General features: G+C 40.3%; 3 protein-coding genes across 7 annotated transcripts in view; 1 reads left to right on the top strand and 2 right to left on the bottom strand.

Moving 5' to 3' along the window:
• Positions 1-8547, top strand: part of TMEM181 (transmembrane protein 181) — a 37170-nt gene extending 28623 nt beyond the window's left edge. For all 4 annotated transcript variants that reach the window (XM_075748308.1, XM_075748309.1, XM_075748311.1 and 1 more), the window contains exons 12-17: positions 269-371; positions 469-520; positions 1167-1249; positions 2350-2439; positions 3635-3701; positions 4671-8547. In XM_075748308.1, the coding sequence (XP_075604423.1) occupies positions 269-371; positions 469-520; positions 1167-1249; positions 2350-2439; positions 3635-3701; positions 4671-4749 (474 nt within the window). In that variant the 3' untranslated portion in view covers positions 4750-8547. The remainder of the gene's footprint in view (positions 1-268; positions 372-468; positions 521-1166; positions 1250-2349; positions 2440-3634; positions 3702-4670) is intronic.
• Positions 1-19509, bottom strand: part of SERAC1 (serine active site containing 1) — a 379919-nt gene that overhangs the window by 256661 nt on the left and 103749 nt on the right. The window lies entirely within an intron of this gene.
• On the bottom strand, positions 12064-17759 carry DYNLT1 (dynein light chain Tctex-type 1). 2 transcript variants are annotated; one of them, XM_075748306.1, is made up of 5 exons: positions 17469-17759; positions 14380-14421; positions 13064-13187; positions 12781-12858; positions 12064-12486 (listed from the first exon to the last, which is right to left on the bottom strand). In XM_075748306.1, the coding sequence occupies exons 1-5, from the start codon at positions 17493-17495 to the stop codon at positions 12416-12418; spliced, it is 342 nt and encodes a 113-aa protein (XP_075604421.1). In that variant the 5' UTR covers positions 17496-17759; the 3' UTR covers positions 12064-12415. The 2 variants fall into 2 exon arrangements, with proteins under 2 accessions (XP_075604421.1, XP_075604422.1); XM_075748307.1 differs by lacking the exon at positions 14380-14421 and having other exon boundaries at positions 17469-17600.

Below are 19509 nucleotides of genomic sequence, written 5' to 3'. Positions count from 1 at the left end.
GCTCTGTTTTTAGAAAATCATTGAGATTCAGCTCCCTGTGAACTCAGTGAACAAAATGATGACTTCTATTACACATCCTTTCTTTGCATTACCCCAAATCCTACTTTGATGTATAGCCATCCTCATTTTGTACTTCCTTTCATGAGCCTACTATCCCTGAATAGATGGACCATTCTATGTTGTGCTTTAGGAAATCATGATTTCTACTGAAGGAAGAAGGAATAGACCAAATCTCATTAAATAATCAAAACTAACACTCTCCTTATAGGGAATGAAGATCTTCTTCCTTGTGGTGGCAACCACATACATTCTCTACCTTTTGTTCCTGATAGTGAGGGCATGCTCAGAACTTCGTAACATGCCTTACGTGGGTAAGGAATATTTCTTTTGATTCTTCCCCAAACAGGCTTGCTTCTCCTAGATGTAGGTGTAAGTTTGCTAATAACAACTTTTCTCAATCTTTTTCAGATCTCAGGTTAAAATTTTTGACTGCATTAACCTTTGTAGTGCTTGTCATTAGGTAAGGCTTTTCAAAGTACACTTTTCAGTACTGTAACTTTTAGAAACTTTTTTTCAGTGCTTTGAATATATTTTGGTGATGCAATTGTCAATGAAACTGAGGAATGTCTTTTGATGTGATTGTTATGGCAAGTGTTTCTTATTTTTGAACCCTTCTTGAGGCTTTTAGAGCTAACTTTATATTATTTCTATTACCACACTGTAAGATTCAGAGGTTCACTTAGCAGAGATGTTTTCTGTACTGCTGAGTGCTCTGCAGTGCACCATTCACTTCTTTTGGCGTTTTGTATGCTTCACTTAGTCAAGGCAGAAGTTTAGAATTAGTTTCTTAGGTTGTTTTTAATATCTGTCTCCCCCACTCCAATCAGTTATTTCAAATTACTGTTGACTCTTGTATTGTCTGTCGTGGATGAAATCTGAGGGAAATAGACCATGGGGTTTTTTTTTCCAGTTTACTCAATTGACTGCTGACTTTTAATCACAAAAGAATCATTCTTAATTTAGAACTAAGAAAACAAATGTGTCTTAAAATAAATGGTCAGCATGTTAACATAATTATTTTCTCATATACTCTTCTATCAAGCTACCATTTCAATTTTGATGTTTAAAGACACAGTACACCTATATGCTTTAATTTTTTTCCACAGCATTGTTATACTCTACCTACGCTTTGGAGCACAAGTTCTACAGGACAACTTTGTTGCTGAGCTGTCGACTCATTATCAGAATTATATCCTTATGTTGTGATAATGCTCAACTAGGAATGTTAATCTGTTTTCATGCAGAAGATTCTTAGCAATGATGCACCTAAGGACTGAGACCTTTGACTTCTAGGTGGCGTTTTGAAGTTCAGTCCATTTTGATCGAGGTTTCATGTCAGCATTTTTTACTGGCTCTTTGTAAAGATTATTAGCTGCGACAATTTCAGTCTAATTTGTTTATATCACATAAATCACAACTGCACTTGATACTCTTCAAAAGGAATGAAGGCCTAGATAACAGTAGTTTTGACAACTTATTGTGGCAAATTTGGCTATATTTGCTGCATGAATTCAGTTTGCTCTATTACCTATCAGTTGGCATGGGGCATACAAAAATATTTGAGAAATTACTAGTTTAGAAGGCACTGAAAATGCATTTGTGTATTGGTCCAAATCTACATGTGGAAGAGGTCATAGCAGAGAATTTAAGTGACTTGAGAGAGACTGTTTCTGATGTCTGTTGGCAACAGGATTACAAACTATATTTCTGGACCTGAACCATGAGATCCTAGTCCATTCTACTTTCTGAAAGTGCCTGTGTGATTGCAGCTGCTCTGGTTACTGATAAGCTTAGATATGTGGGGAGCTAGTACAAAACAATACGTTAGTATTTTCCCAGAATGATGGCAAGAAGCCATCCTCAGAGTTCTGTCTACAGATAGCCCTGTCTCTTTCCTTCTCAATTGCTGTGCCAAGGAAGAACTTTTAAAAAAATAAACAAAATCACCCCACCTGAACACCCCCCTTACTCAGCTTTCTTTTACCATTGAAGGTGGAACTGTTCAATTTGTCATGCACTCCACCACTCAAGAGTAGACCTTATCTCAGCAAATGTTAGTTGTGTTAAAGTTAAAGCTTTGCCTTCTGTGGCAGCTTTACCTTTAAATAGCTTGAGTACATTAGTTGCCATTGAATTTAAAACATGCAATTTTGTTTAGCCATTTATGTTCTCAAACTTCAGTAAGGTAAACATTCTTTCCATTGAAACAGCTTATGTGTGGTTTGGGTCTTGTTTCCGAAGTTAATAATGTATGGCACTAGATTAAGCAATATCCTTGACACTTACTACCAGCAGAATTCTTATCATTTTATGGTTTATTGAACTTTTATCTCTACACATTAGCCTTCGTGTATTCCCCCTCAAAGAATGCACTATATGGTAAGTGTAAGCAATTGTCTGGCAAACTTAGATGACAAGAACTGGTATATTAGTAGGTACTCTGGAACATCTTTATATTTTGGTTGTCTCATTACTGTTTCAATTTGCTTTGAGTTAACATAAGCAGAAGCTGCACTGCTCCCGAGCAAATTAGTATTGGCAATAGGAAGAAATGCATAAAAGGTATACAACTAATTAGCTAGACTTGAATTCTTATGCACTTAGATTGAGCTTATAGTCAATATGATGTGTGCATATAATGCACTGACTTTTGCACTGACTCACAGACAATCCTTAATGAGCAACAATACTTCGTTTGTACTTTGTTCTAACAATAAGGTTAATATATTGGCATGCTGGCAAACTGGACTCTGAAATAGGTAACACGCTGTTGGAAAAGTAGGAGAGATGCTGATCTCTGACATGGGGCAATTTTGGGGAACTTGCTATGGGGAGAGGGCTGCACAGAGCTCATGTAAAAGGATAGAAAGGATTGAATCGGTGACACTTCTGGTTTTGCATTCCTATGTAGAGGGATGTAATCTGACTCACATGGTGATTATAAAGCATTATCCCTCTCTAACAGATAAAGATTCTGTAAAATAAATATTTATACTGAGTGCATACTCCGCTTTAAGCATGGAGTTAAAACTATAGAACCATAGAACAGCCCATGTTGGAAGGGACCTGGAAAGACCGTCTTGTCTAACCTTTCATGGGAAAGGGAGCCCAGGTGAGATTATCTAGCACCTTGTCCAATCATACCCTGCATACTGTGGGTATGCAGGGGGAAGGCACTAAATAGTGGAGCTGGTCCTTTCTCTAAACTTTTTAGAGATGGATGGAACTGTTACAGAAAAATGCTATTTTTCCATTGAGAAAGACAAGAGAAATGGTTGGCTGAGGATAAAGTTAAAAACTTCCCATTGGATTGCAAGAAGTATTAGTTTATGGAAGGCAGAAAGTAAAAAGCTGCCAGGAAAAAGATGTTTATGGCAAATTGCTGGATTGAATTTTACTTGCATGTAATTATGAACTGCAGCTAAGCAGCACAGATTATGCAAGAAATGTTGTGTTGAATTGTAGTTGTGACTGCCGTGGAAGTTGTCAAATCTGTTGCTTTGATGTTGGCTTAGAAGTACAGCCACATTTCTATATTTAATGCGCTGAATTAATGCATATTTGTGTTTTCCAGAATCACAGTTGAAAGACAATCCTGCTTTTTCTATGCTGAATGATTCAGATGATGATGTGATTTACGGGTAAGATTATAAAATACCTATGGAGAATTACTTTTGTGTGTTATTTTTTGTAACGTTCTTTTCCATGTTCATTAAATAAGTTAAATAAGTGAAGGCTTTGTAGGTTGTTAGTGAAAGTATTCTGCCTAAAGAACAGAAACATAACCTTATTCTGAAACAGAAATGGAATGAGATTGCATGTTATTTTGTATTTTGTTTTTTCTTTTTTTTTTTGGTTTCTAAAAGGGATTGCCATGGCACTGATACAAACAGGTGAGTAAGTATGAGGATGCTGGCAGGTCATGGAGTGAAGGCAGCAAGAGATGTGAAAGGAAGGACTTCCTTTTAAATCAGGAAGGATTGCAGGAGTCAGGTGGAGTTAGCAAAGAGGCAGCTCCTATACAAATGCTTCAGGGAAGGAGAATGGCTCTTCTTAAGCGTCCATCACTTACTGAAGTAAGAATAATCAAATCTAGCAAAACTTCCTGGACTTGTGTGAGCTATGTGATATGAGAATTCTAGTAGCTCTTAAACCCCATCCCAATCGGGTGTCTCTGTGCTAGACACTGAACAAGCTCATTATATGCTCTTGATGTTTTCACCTCTTACCAAGGACTGCAGTGGCTGGAACAGTGAGGATGGAGTTGATACTGCAGTAACCTGAACAAGTTTGTGCTAGACTGGCTATATGCGTTCTCTGAGATAACTTGCCTTTGTTTAGTTAGATGAGTAGTGGTAGTACCAGCTTGCTACTATAGTAATCCTTGTGAAGAGTGGCTTTTAGATACTGGAATAACTTTTATTATGCATCATCCTCTGGAGAGAAGTCATATATATTGTTCCTATCTCCAACAAGGAAGGACAACAGATACCAGCTTCTTACCTAAATAACAATTTGATGCCTCAATGTAGTTTAGAACTTTCCTGCTTATTTTGAACTTCCTATCTGAAGATCGTGTTCAGAATTTTTAACAAGTATCTGTTTCACAGGAGTGACTATGAAGAAATGCCACTTCAGAATGGCCAAGCTATTAGAGCCAAGTATAAAGAGGAATCAGACAGTGATTGATTTTGATGTGGACAGACTTGTTCAGCTGGAATTAAACCAGTTCTGAAGTTTTGCTAGATGGACAACTTCCTTGGCTTCCTTACAGTCTGCTGTCATCTGAACACCTACTCCCAGGAAGGACATCCTGCTTCTGTTTCTGTTTACAAAGTTAAAACTGAAAAAAAGAATGCTTGAAAAGATTGTGGTGAAAACTTAAGAAACCAAAATTTTTACACGTCTTATAAAATGCCTGATAGCAGGATGTCTGTGGACTAAAATCTTTAAGTCTATTTCCATTTAGAAGTATTGCTGATTATATGCTGATTTTAAAATTGCTTCCTTGCTGCTTGTTTGGGTTTTGGGGGGTTTTTTTGAGGATTATGTACAGCATCTGTTGCATTTGTGTTAGTTCCTTTGTATATTGTCCGCTGCTGTACGAAGTGCCTCATTTCCCTTTCAATTTTCTACCTTAGTCTTTTGAGCTGGAGGCAGGGAATGAAGTGGTTTAGGGTTTTCTCTCTTCTTTTTTTTTTTTTTAAAAAAAAATGCAAGAAAACAGAAGCTTTCTATTCTTCCTTCAAAAAAGCGATATAGACTTAAGACCATTTTAAAAATTCATTTAAATGAGTTTGCCAGATTTGTAGGTGCAAGATATGTGCAAATAGTCAAGTTCTAGTGAGCCAAAATAGCCTCAGTGGTGCAAAATTATTTGTATAACATGTTTCATAACACACTTTACTGCCACAGCAGAAGTGTTTGTTTTGTTTTTTTTAAGCAACCCTTTCAAATGGAAATATTTAGGCAGCAACAAATCTCAGAAAGAAGCCAGTACTCTTCTTTCTGGGGTTTTTGTGTGCCAGAGGAGATTGTTACACTTACAGAGAATATGGTTTGAAAGTTTCATAGCGAATTAATTTCAAATTTCCAAACACTTCATTTTTAGAGGCTTTTTCTACATCAGAACTTTTCCTTAAGTTGTATTAATAGATAGTTCATCTATATCCTAGGAACAATCGTGGTTTCTCATGTATTGAACTTGCATGAGATTTAGCTTTTGAGCATATTCTTTGTATAGTTCAACTTTGTCATACCACAGTCACCACCTGTACTAATCAGAACTTTAACTAGTACGTTTTGTGATTATCTGTATTCCAGTCTGTGCTGGAACGGAGTTATACAGGAATTAAGTATTCCTAGTACAATGCTGCTGTTTCTGTATTTAAAAGTTGGTTTTCTCCTACACCGTTGTTCAGTTCTTTATTTAAGTGCATGCAGTTTGTTTCTAACTACTTTTGTTTTCAGGTACTTGACCTGTCTAAAAGTATCTTTTTTTTTTTTTCATGGATTCATAACTGTGACTTAATCTTGTAAAATTTCTCTGCTCCGCTGCTGTAGAAAAGACTCTCAGAAGCACTGTTAATGTATTAGACAGAAAATGGTGCTGGTGTGTACACTAGGGAATTGTACTCATCACTGAGCTATTTTAAGCAGAAGAGTGCAATGAAGTCCTACCAGACTTGCTGAATCATATTGGGGAAAAAGTGGATTTGTTCTGCTTTGGTGCATCAGCGTTCTAGCCCATTCCCATTGCCATGAGCTCCTGATAGCTGTTCAGGATCATGAAGGGGAGACTTCACAGGATAGCAGTGTGCTTAGAGAGGATGAAAGGAACTGCTTCATGCAATTTCATCCTTGGTGACATAGAATAGTTCAGATTAAATCGGAGCTCTGCTAAAGACAAGCACAGTAAGATACTCTGTGTGTGTGAGAGAGAGAGAAAACTTTCTAAAATTATGTAGACCTGTGAATTTTTTTGAGGGTATTTGACATCTAAAACTTTCCGTACCAGGGATCATTTATTTCTTATAAGCCAAAGCACTATTGTCTGGCTACAGCAAGGAAATTGCTGGGGTAGAGAGGAAAGTTTTTTTCCCTTTAATTTCTTAATTAATTGGTGTCAGTTTGGAAGAACATAAAGGAAAACATTAAAGAAGTATTTCAAGTCGTTGGTGGCTTTTTTTTTACCCAGTGAATGTGCTGTACATTCAGCACTTCCTTTTAGACTTTAACAAGTATGGGAGATGATCTTTGTATCCTAAAAGAGGAGAGCCCATTCTCATTTTTACTATTCCCCAGATGACTCTTGAGGCTAACAGCTGTTTCAATTTGCAGTGTCAGACTTGGGAGCCAAGTAGGCATCATTTGCATACCTCAAATCCTTTTGACTTTCATTGGAGTAACAGTGGCTACAGGAATTAGGACTTCAAAAATTGATATTTACATGATCCCTATATATTCAGATCTTTTTGGCTCTGATATTGTTTAATTCTGTTCTAAATTGTTCTGTAGAGATAAAATGTTTGATTTGACCAATATGCAAATTATACTAATGTTTCTTACCACAGTCTGAACTGGTTGTTACAGTTAACCCTGAAATACGCTGTCATGCTTTGGAATTTCATTAACTAAAGAAAATATTTTTAATCTGAGATTATGATTTTTCTCCTAAGTTGTTCTCAGCCCATTTCACTTGCCATTTTGTTTGCATTAACTTTTCTACATCACTACATTCAAAATGGAAATAGGAAAGCTGAGAATGGGAAATGTGTACTTCAGATAAGTATCTCACTACGAAAATAGTGAGAAAGCAGTTTCCTTGTTAATTTTTAGAGATTATATTTAAGCAATGTTTGCCGTGCAAAATAGTTTTGTATTTCAGAAGTGCTAGAGTGTAATGGTAAGCTCGGTTGAAGCACTGTTGCATCAAATAAAATATACTGTAAAAAGGCAAAAGCAGTGAAGGAGATGAGGAAATAGTTTTGCTAGCAAGAAATCTCAATTTCCCTCCTCTCATTTCCACAACTGGAAAACCAGAGATGCTATGAATTGTCAACAGCTTGGGAGTAGGTGTCATAAATTCATCTCTGAGTAAAGTATTGTAACCTAAGGGTGAAACAGATGAGATCTGGATAAGAAACCAGCCTGGCTTTCCTTTCATTACAGCTAAAGTAATTACATATTCCCATCACTAGTGGAACTGAGTATGCAAAAAGGTCCCACAGCATATGGTGTTCCTGCTCTAAAGGAGATGCTGTCTATTAAATGACTGCAAGACTTCTGTGTACACAACGATCGAGAGGAACTTTTAAGAAATCAATAATCACTGAGTGTGAGCGATTCACGGCAACCATTTTCTGTAGCATTTGCTTTAAAAATACCATTGGTGTTGGAATTGGTTGGGAACTTTACTAAGACTGGCAAAGAACAAGAAGCGTAAAGTTTAACACCAGCAAGGAGCAGCCAGTGCAACAGACCCTTGCCTCTGACTGGGGAAAAGGGGAGGGTGGTTCCAGCTGGGAAAGACTGCAATCTGTTGTCTTTCTCTGAGCCAAAAGACAACTTTGTATCCATAGACACCTAATTTTTCCCCCCATTTCCTTTTGCTTATGCCAGTAATAACCTTTGCATTACTGTAAAACTTTTTTTAGAAGTTTGTAAATATGTAAAATGAAAATATGGAAAAATTGTGTACCAAAATGGTATAAAAATGTGTAAGATAAATGCTCTGTTTAATGAGAAGCTGTAATTAAATGCTGCTTTGAGAAAGTGTGCATGAGGACATGTGTTAAATATTCTGTGTGTCTAGTTGTGTTAATGACAGCAAATTATCCATTTATGTTGGAAAACTTCATGCTAATATGGAATATGAAGGAAAAAGTAGTATTTTACTTCAAGCAAAAGTTGGGTATTGAGTTTCTCGGAAGACTTCATATGCATAAGCATTGTTAAATATGTTCATAATAAAGTTTTATATCTTTATATTGTATCTTGGTTTTATTTTCTTTCTGGCAAATGACTAACTGTACCATTCTTAACTCAGACATTTTCAGTTTACATGTATTTTCTTGTGCATATTTCAACTTGGTTAACTGCATAAGGATGGGATCCAGGAGGCTGTGTCAGCGCACACATTAACCAGGGAATGGTGTTTTGGGTTGGCTTTTGGTTTTGTTTGTTGTTGTGGTTTTGGGGTTTTTTTTATTCCCATGCCTGGGCTTGAAGGTGGAAGGACAGGTTGCTAATAGAGGAAGTGGCATTCTCAAATGGCTTGACAGTGGCTTTGCAAAGGCTTGCTGTGGTTGTGCTGGCTGTGAAACTTTCCCTCGTGAACGCTGGTGCCAGCTACCTTCTGCCAACATGTGCTTGTGTTAGCTGCTGTCAGATGCCTCTGCCAGCAGGGCTGTAAGTTCTCCCACTTACCCTGCAAGGGATGCATCTGCTCAGCATACCCAGGAAGGGCTGCCCTGCCTTCACCTCACTGGCCAGTAATAAAGCTTTAGAGAGGGTGAAGATCCTGATGTCATTCATCTCCTCCTTATAGATCTGTATCTGAGGGAACTGGGTTTGTTTAGTCTGAAGAGGACACTGAGAGGAGACCTTACTGCTCTCTACAGCTGGTGTAGTCAGGTGGGTGTTGGTGTCTTCTCCCAAGTAACAAGCAATAGGATGAGAAGAAATGGCCTCAAATTGTGCCAGGGGAGGTTTAGATTGGATATTAGGAAAAATTTCTTCACTAAAAGGGTTGTCAAGCACTGGAACAGGCTCCCCAGAGGAGCGGTTGCATCACCATTCCTGGAGGTCTTTGAGACACACAGATGTGGTGCTTAGGGACATGGTTTAGTGGTCGACTGGGCAGCACTAAGTTAACAGTTGGACTCAGTAATCTTAAATGTCTTTTCCAACCTAAATGATCTTCCAAGAGTCACCTCATAGCTGGTAGACTGCAAAAGTGATCACTTGGGGTGATGCCATTCCTTGTATAAACTCAAGGAGACACTGAAATCTGTGTGCAGAATAAAAGGGCTGTAAACATCTCTGCGCAAACGGATACTTAACTTATTCCTGCTTTAACATCAGAGGTGGCTGTGCTCACTTACCAGCAGCAGTTAATTCCAAAGCCATTGTCTTCAGGTTTCAGTTACACTAGCTAATGGTGGAAGACAGGTCGTGCTCAGTTGTAGCACGCACTTACTTACAGTAAATGATGATGCCCCACTTCCCCTTTCCTCCTCCCCTCCTCCAGATCAGGGCTGACATGCCCTGATTTCTATAGCTGCAATCATATGAAGAGCCACAGCAGTAAGCTAGAGAGACAGGAAACAGTGATGGACTTTCTAATTACCTTCATGACTACACCAGCCCACTGTTTGTGCCTTTTTTTTTTTTTTAACAGCCAATTAATCACCTAGAGCAAGGACTCTGCATCTCGTCACCCTAATAATACTTTTTACTTTGGCACTGAGATGAGCTGGCCAGTAGTCTTTGACAAAGGTGATTAAAACTAAGGTGTTTGAAGATAATTCAAATTTTTTAAAAAAAATCAGTACCTGAACAACATCGAGACTGTAATATGCAATGTCTATAGTATTTTAGAGAAAAGTGCTAGCTTAACTGAGGGTGGGAGAGAACCAACACCCAAAAACCCCAGACCTCCTTCTGTAGTCCTAAAACTTGCATCGGAAGCATTCGTTATTGCTCACATGTAAAACAAGCTATAAAACTGTATCTGCCTTTCTGTAGCACAACTTCTGGTTTAATGCAACAGGGTTTTGTTTTTTTGTTTGTTTTTTTTTTCCTCTCATACAGCTTTTACACTGACAAGCATCTCAAACATTTTTTTCCTGCAGATCAGCACATGCATGAACCAACAAACAGCAAAAAAAACCCACCCCAACAAATTTGCTATTATTAACATGAACAAAGGACAAGGACTGTTTTAATGGCTTTACCAAGCAGCCAAGTGTTTCTAGAAGTAAATACTGACTCAAAAGTGCACAGAACTATTTTAACTGTAAATGAACAGCTGAGTAGGTATTACACTACCAGCCTTATTCTGGCATGCTGATGGAAAGGAGCTAAAATATCCAACCATCCAGATTGAGAATTCCCTTAGCAATTCAGAGATCAAAGATTTATTCTCTTGATGACAAGTTTCTCTCACCCTGACAACTACTTCAGGCACTTTATTCAATCTGTCTGTCTTGTTTTAATATTTTCTTTTTACAGGTGGTGTATAATTTCTGACACAGTACTCAGCATTGTTTCTTGTCAAAACCATGCTAAAACTCTTCTCTGCTCCAGAAATACAGGGTATATTATATGCTCCTCAGTATAAGGTATATACACTCAGTATAGCCCTGTAGCACTCACTAGGACATATGCTAGAATAAAGTAGTGGCTTGTGACAAAGGAGATGTGTTTACAGAGATGCTTTGAAACTGGTATGCTAGCAGAAACAGATAAGCCTTACAGCTATATTAAAAGTCTCAAATATACCAAGCCCAAACCTGCTGAGAAGGCAGCTTTGTTGCCGTACTGATGGCAAAAATGCATAGGAAGGAAGAGGATTGAAGCCTTGCCTAGCGCTGGGTTTCTACACTCTGGATACGCTGAGCAGAGCTATCCTAGTTATTCCTGTACACCCAGCACTATGAAAAACAAGTCCTTTCCTGTCAATTTGATTTTTCAGTATTATGTTTTTCCAGATTGCGGAAATGTACTGTTGTATCAGCAGTCATCTCATTCGAAACAACTTTAGTGAGAGCCAGAGTCTGAAAACATTTGACAGGGCTTCCTAAATATAAGCAAATGCAGGTCACTCAGACTGATTCTAGCCCAGGAATACTCTCCTATACTTGCTTTGTAAGTAATTCTTTCAACTTCACTAGGTAGTCTGAAATTCATAGCATGCTCCCATTTTTAATTAGCTGACAAACCTTATCCAAGCCTATGCTGAAAACTTGTTTTACTTGTTATTCCTCTGCAACTTTACTCTAGAAGGCAAGAGACTTGATCACATGTTATTTAGTCAAGCTGCCTTGAGGCAGTTTTTCCCCCCTTTCTGAAAGGATCATGTTTCACCAACTATCAGAACTCATCGCACTCACTATCAGCAAAATCAATGTAGAAGGTTCAAGACCCACTTAACACATGTATTGGCTGCAGCAGTGAATGATTACCTGTGTACAGCTTGCTGAGCACTTCCAGAATGTGAAAAACTTCTTACCTGTCTTTGTTCAATGAAGATACTTTTTTCTGTTATCATTCCATGCCCTAAATACTATACAATCAGATTAAACAGGTCCCAAAAATGCAGCCAAGTTAATTTCTGATAAACATAATCTCATTTTCTTGCAATTTTGTAGTGACCTTGGCAAAATTATGGAAGTGCTTTGTATTCTGGTATGTACCTCAACTACTTTGAGGAGAATTAAAAGATTTGGAACTTTTTTTTAAACAACAAAAGAGTTAAGTTTAAATGAGTCACACCAATGGTTATGAATTTCAATAATTTAATGCAAACCAAGAGTACAAAGTGTGAAAGTCGGTGTCTCATTTATATTGGTCTTGAAAAAAGAAATCTAGAGAAAGTGTTTACACTGCAGCAGATTTCAGTATTAGCACCTTGAAGAGAAGTTCTTGAAGTGTTAAGACAGTATGGCAACACTGGTACAACACTAAATACAAACATAAATCATAAACCAACACATTTTCACATTTCTATGTTTGAAAAAAGTTACTTAAAAAGTACATTAAAACCAGAAGTTGTTCAGTGTATTCACAGTTTGAGTAGAGACGGAATCAAGTGCTGGAGTAGAAAAGAGAAGGATGAATGATTCCAAGGCCATTATATTGCAAGTCCAAAGGCACTGACAATACAGTACATAGTCTTATTCTCCCATCTCACAGTGCAGGTTCCTACAAATACAAAAAAGGATTTCAGAGACAGAAGAAAGTTAGTGTGATTAAATGCATGCCCTTATATGCATGTTTCTAATTGTTTACATTAAGAATCTTAAGAATGCAGCTTTCACAACAGCTAAGCATTTCATGCATAGAAGAGTTAGCATGACAGCCAAATGGAAAAAACACCAAACGGCATGCTATTACTCCAGAACTATAGCGCTTGAAGGAAAAAAAGCATGCTGCCTGGTCTTAAGGGGACTAACATTAAAGTTGCTAGCTGAAAAATCCAACAGCTGCGCTCCTTACCATCACTGGAGTTGTCCCAGAAGCAAGAGCTTGCTGTATGTAGCCCGGCACCATTCTTTTGCATAATCACACAGGTCACTGTTAATCAGCAGAGAAGCTGTTATTAATTCATGGGTAATATTAATTAACATTTAGCTACATTTTTGCTTTGCATAGTACATGCATATATACATGCTTATGAGTAATTTATAGACATGGTTCTTGCTAAGATCTTCCCCCATGCCCTAGCCATCAGTGCACTTGACTGTACCAGCTTTAACAGAAGAGAGAAAGTTGAGCTCACCAATATACTTGAAAGGCTTCCCCAGCTTTGTGAGTTGGCTTAGTGTTTGTTCCACCACACTTGTTGTCCACTGGTTCACTTTGCTGTGCTGGTAGGCATTGCCGCCTATCGCGCTTTCTATGGCCTATTGGCAACAAACACATAAAAAAGCTGCACCGTTGTCAATCTACAAGGCACCTATTAACCCATTCCAACAGGGAACACTAAAGATGAGACCCCACACCCACAGAAAAAATCCTAAATCCTGCTCGTCAAAAGTGTTTTCAATTATTAAAGACCTTGCAGGTCAGAGTTTGAGCCAGGCATAGGGGAAATTATCATAGATTCTATCCTCTCTTCATTTTGTGATATTTTGATTATTTGTAATTCATATCCCAATGTCCCAAAGCCAGAGTTATGAAAAGGGTCTTGCATTTAAACAGTCCTGTAGAGACTAAAACAATGCACCCAAGAATGGCTCATTCACACATATTCTTCTACAGAAATGAACTTCGGATTTTTCAGCAGAATGATTTTTAGGAAACAAAACCCCAAATAAAACCAAAAGACCCATTTAGTTGCTAGTTATTAATAGAGCAGAAGCCTTCAGCCAAATAATTCATTTTACTATGAGGATAGTTTCCCCTTTAAGATACAAATAAAAGTATATTAAAGCTGCATGTTTTTCATTGATGTATTTTTTCCTCACAGAAATTGTATAAAAAAATCACCACAAAATTATTTCAGATTCAGATGAGACAGGAAAGCATGTGTATTCAATTTACAGAGTCTGACCAAAACAGCTGTTTTCCAACAAGAAAAAGATTGCATTAGTCTACAAGAGGAATTCTGGACACAAAACCCAAATCCCTCTAAATTTTCTAGACAGGAAATTAATGTTTCTTAGCAACAAGAATAGTTCAATCATTTCAAACAAACAGGAACTCATTTTGGAGGAAAAACATCTCAAAAGAACACAGTAACATGAATATGCAGACAGCCTATAAAAACCCCTGTATATTACTGAAACATAAAAATCTATCTCTGTAGAGTTCAACATGAAACACCCCCCTAGAAATTCTAAAGGATTCTAATAGGGATACACTGCAACCAGAGAGAAGCATATGAAATTAATTTAATTATCTTTTGGATTTGTAATACATATCACAACTAAAGCTAGGTATCATTTCCACTTAAAGTATGTACATTGGTTAACAATTATCTACACTTTGATAGCAACCTATCTAGAAATCTATTACATATCAGATCTTCTTGAATGCCTTTCAGCACACAACATACTATACTTTCACACCAATGAAATGAAAATGTTACTTTACCTCTTTGATGATGCTACTAACTTCATCGACAACAAAGGAAGTCTACAAAAAAAAGTAGAATTTTAAATACTCAGTGAACACATTCTTCGGTTTACAGAGTTCAAGCTTTGTTAAGAACATGCAATAGAAGCTTAATTTATGCTTGTCAGATTTCCTGCAAGTCAGAAGATACCAGGTCTTCCTTTATTGGCTCATACGTACTCAGGCTCCCTGAACCCAGCCAAGTTAACATTCCTAACAAAGTAATGAAAAGTAACATGATCTAATATTGGCTGGCCTTTTGAGATAAAGTTTTCAAATTTTAACTGGAAAGAATTTTAAAATAATATGTATAGCAGTTCTGTACATATATATTCTCATTTTACAGTAAGCATTAATGTCCACAATCCACAGTGGGGTTACAAAGATAACCTCAGTGTGCAGACACAGCTTACAGTTAAATGAAACCGACATCTCCAGGGCACTGATGTGGACAAAACACCAATTCACAGCTCAAGGAAAAGCCATCATGACATTTTCAGCTGGGGATAAGAAGAAAACTGCCCCTTGAAAACCAAAGGGCAGTTTTGGTTCACTCTAGCTCACTGAACTTCCTACCACCTACAGCCTTCTCTCAGGCTCCACGAGTAGAGATTAAACACACGGAATGGGGACAGAGAAGGCCCCAACATTTTATTAATCTTAAAACTACTACCTGTTTACTTGTACAGTTAGTATGTTTTCCTGTTTCAGTCCCTCAGCTATTGCTGCCTTCCATGTAAGGTGATTAAAACAAGATGCCACCACTGCCAGGGGCAGCCCACCACCCCCAGCAGCTCAGGGAGCCCTAAGAGGCAGGATCCTGCACAGCACGGCAGTGAGCCCCGCGCTGGCTGGCTTGCACACAGGCAGTTTTATTTCTGGTATCTCACAGCCTCACCTCACAAACAGAAGAAAGGAATCAGACAAAAGGCACGTAACAGCAAACTAACTTCAGAAGACTGAATAAGGATTTCAAAATTAACCTAATCAAGCATATGTTTACTGAGTTTTCACTGGGAGGTGTGTCAGATTTTCCAGCTGGCAATCACAAGTAACAGCGTAATTCAGCTGTGCAGGCATGACGTAGTTACACCTGCTCAGGAAAATTTCAACTTTATATTCATAAACCTTTAGTCAGAATGTGAAGTCAAGTCAGCTTCAATGACATGACATTTATAAAGATGCGAGAGGCCGAGTGTTCTCCATGACAGAAGAAACAGCACACCTCAGGAGACATGCAGGCAATGCTTTTTCTGTAACTATTCAGAGGCACCAACTTGCTCACACACTTCAACACTTTTAAAAGCTTTTATGTGCTGTGGTACACTGGCTTTTATTTGCAGCTTCTTGACTTTGATTTAATTTTAATATGCCTCATTTGTTTTCATGGTATTAAATTTTATGGGTACTAACAGTCTAAGGTGCACAACTGTATTTAACCAAGTAAGAGCTACAATTATCAAATTATTCTTTCCCATAGAGTGTAAGCTAAGAATACACATGCCAGACGTGCCGGCAGACATGAAGCATGCTGTCAGGCAAGCTGATAAACTATACAGTTTTTTCTTCACAAAGTCTAGAAATCTGCTCAGAAATGCCTTTGAGTGAGCACACAGTTCACCAAAACTAACTGAATTAAATTCAACCCAAGTTCTTGAAGGTATCTAGAATCTAATTTGTACTGAAACAAGTAGGAAAGAGCCATAGATAGATTTGAGAATGTGGTTCTAGAGTTGCTGTTACTTCTCAAATTTTTCCCTTTTTGGGGATGAGAGCATATATGGGTTTAGATACATGACAAAACAGAACCTAAAGTTCCCATATCCAACTTTGTGATTTATGTAGTATAACTAAGCTGCCAAATAATACAACACTACTAGTCCATCTTTTAGTAAGATGATATAAACATTTTTTGTATTAAAAAAATAAAGGGGAAAAAATCAGACGCTCTATGATTTCCCTGTGCTACCCCTCTGGCACAAGGAAAGCAGATGTGATTTTCCCAACATCTTCTTTAAAAGGGGTGCTCCCCAACAACGAATGCAAACTGCAAAGCTGTGGGGTTTTTTTTTTTTTAGTAATTCTGAGGACATTTTTGAAAACAGCTGTAAGAATGATGTTCGAGTATGTTAATTATTTTTTTTATAATATCTGTAACTGTATAACACAGACCAGGCCCAGCAATCGGGACAAGGTCTTTAGAATAGCACAAGCCTGACACACCTTCACCCCTAACACTGCTTTGCTATTGTTTAACCAAGTGAGAGGGCAGCTGTTTAAGAACAATGCAACAAATTGTTACAGCTCAGAAAAACTGTCCCTCTGCAAGAGCAACACTTGCTGGGTCGTCATTTAGCATGATAAAGACCCTTGATTTATCCGACTTTGTATCTTCGTCAGTGGAGTATAACGGCACAGCTGCCTCATCAGTGCGCCTGTCACATGCAGGCTGCCTGAACTCTTCATCCCGCACAATTAGCTTATCCAAGTCTTCCTCACGCTGACCTAAACCGGACCAGCAAACCTTCTCCACCGCAGCACACCGCTTCAACCTGCTGGTGGTGAAGCCAGAGACCATGACGCTCCTCGAGCATTTTCTCCGAGTGATTTGCAGCGGCAGCTTTCGGGAGAGAAGCACGCGTGGGTCGACGCCAGGGAAGAGGAGCCCAGCGAACACCCGAAACGCAGACAAGGAGCTGGCCCACCGGCATGGCCGGTAACCAGATCTCTTCACGCCGCCAGAGGGACGGCGAGCTCCAGGGCGGCTCCGGCCCGCCCGGGCGGCGGGAACAAAGGCTGGGCCTGCCTCCAGCCGCTGCCCGGGACGCGCGGCTCACAGACACCGCCAGCGCCCGGCGCCATCCCGCGCGAGAGCGGCAGGGGGTCGGCGCGATGGGGGGCAAGGGGCTCCCAACGACCCCGGGCTCGTCCGAGGGAGAGCGAGGGGTGAAGTCCGAGGCGGACAGCTACCGCCTGAGACCCTCCGCCGGCCGGCAGCCTCCGGAAAGGAGAAGCCAGGGGCAGCCCCGTAGCTGCCCACCCCCTGCCCCTCAGCCCCAGTGCGTTACCTCCTCCCCTGACTGGAAGTCGTCCATTTTCCCGGCGAAGCCCCTCACGCCGCAACCGACACCCCGGCACCGCCCCCTCACCACCGCGCCCCACGCGCTGGCCGCTGCTCGCGGTGCGCCTGCGCCTCCGGCTCCGCACCCCCGCTGGCGTCAGGCTACAGCGCCCGAGGCACTTGCGCAGTGCTGCCCGCGGGCGGCGAGCCCGACCGCCGAAGCCGCTCAGCGCTCTACACCTACGCCCGTCTCTGCTTGGGTTCACTACAGCCCGGCGCTTCCCTGCCCGAACGGCTAGCAGCGCGCCTGCGCTACTCCTGCCCCCTCGCCCCGCCGCTCTCTTTACGCCTGCGCAATACGCTCTCCGCGGTTCGGGCGCGTAGCAACGCGGGAGCGTCGCGGTGGCTGTGTCGGCTGTCGCTACGGGGCGCGGCTTACCCGGCGCCCCGCAAGATGGCGGGGTTTCCATAGTGACAGTGCGGCCGTGCCTGGCCGGGATCTGGGCTGGGAGATGCCGCTCGGCTGGGTGGTGGGGACCGCCACCGCAAGGCTGCTCGTCACGGTTGTGTTTTTAAGCCAGATATCTTGCCGTTTGTGTTCAGTGGACGTGCCTGAACAGAGGTGGATCCTAGAGGAGAAAATAACTTAGTGGGGGCAAGCGCAAAGGCCTTTGCTGAGGCAGGAATAACTAGCTCTGTAAATGCAGACAGGGCAGGACCAACTCAGTAGCCGTTCCATAGATGAGAGTAGGGGAGTGTGTTAGGTATGATTTACCTCAGTCTGTCATATGATGCTATTGTTAAAGAGATGCTGTACTGGGACATGTAAATGAAAGTATAGCTTGCAGGATGTCAGAAGCAGCATTTCTATTGTACTCTGGGCAGTAAGGCCTCACAAAGAATGCTGTGTCCAGTTTTAGGCGTTGTATTTCAAAAGGTCATGAGTGAGTTACAGCCTCAGGGCCCCAAGGGTGTGGACAGGCCCCAGCTGCCTGGATCAGCTCTGCTGTGGCCTCCACCCCTGCGCACTCTCCTTCGGGCCTGTGTCTTCTGCAGACCTTGGCTCTACGTTTTTGCCTTGTCCCGTGTCTGGCCCTGCCTCCTGCTTCTCCTGAAGAAGATGACCTTGACCAGACACCTCACTTTAGGACTGTTGGAGTGCCCTGTAGGCAGCACCCGCTCTGCCTGCCCTGCTGGGATATGGCAGGACTGCAGCTGGCTGCTGAGCTCACCCTCAGGCCCTCTCCTCTGAGCACTGTGCTTGCTGCTCCCTCTGAATAGAAAGCAGAGACCAAAAAAGTGAGGCCTATGGGAATGCTGAACAAGTGGTGATTTTTAGACAAAAGAATAAAAGGCTGTAACTTGGTTATATTCTTAGTGTGTATAAAATAATGCAGCAGTTTTCCGTGTCCGGGGGTGAGAGGGGAAAATACAATGAGATAAAATTGTGACAGTTCAGGTTTTGTTTAACTGTTAGGGGAAAGTTGGCAGTAAGGTTAACATTCCTCAGCCTGGCTTTGTGATACTACAGATCTGTCGCTGTGGGCAGTTAAAATCCTCAGGTTTTTTCTGTCTTTTATTTGGTTGAAGTTTTTCCTGAAATTAAACCCAAATATTCTTTGTTGGGCTTAGCTCTGTCCCCCACTAACAGTTGCTTTCTCTTCAGTGATACAGTTGAAGAAAGTAATTAAACTTGCCATACACAGAGGGAAGTGTTTGAGCCTATTTAACTTAATGAGGTTATAAAATTGCAGGCTGATTAAATTTGCTATGTGAATAGGATTGCAATGCTTTGTTTAATTTTAACTAAAAATAATATTTCTTAAAACACCCAAAACACAAAGAAGGGCTTCTGCATTGTTCATGCAGTTTATCTGGTAGAGCCAGGACCGAGAAAGGAGATTGACCTGCAAGAACAGCTTCTCTTCTTTTCCAGGCTTTGAAATAATTTGGATGTAATTTTGAACTTCATTACTCATACTTGGTTCTGTAATAGACAGAATTGGGATATCCACTCCAAATAATATTTTAACTTCTAATCGTTATCT

Source organism: Balearica regulorum, chromosome 3 (genome assembly GCF_011004875.1).
Source record: "Balearica regulorum gibbericeps isolate bBalReg1 chromosome 3, bBalReg1.pri, whole genome shotgun sequence".
Lineage (NCBI taxonomy): Eukaryota > Metazoa > Chordata > Aves > Gruiformes > Gruidae > Balearica > Balearica regulorum.
Note: the sequence above shows the minus strand (reverse complement) of the source record. Positions and strands in the feature narration are given on the sequence as shown.

Coding starts and splice junctions, on each gene's coding strand:
- DYNLT1 (XM_075748306.1), bottom strand. CDS start 17,495: ATGGACGACTTCCAGTCAGGGGAGGAG. Junction 12,859..13,063: donor GAAGCCTTTCAAGTATATTG/GTGAGCTCAACT, acceptor GCTGATTAACAG/TGACCTGTGTGATTATGCAA. Junction 12,487..12,780: donor CTGGGACAACTCCAGTGATG/GTAAGGAGCGCA, acceptor TTGTATTTGTAG/GAACCTGCACTGTGAGATGG.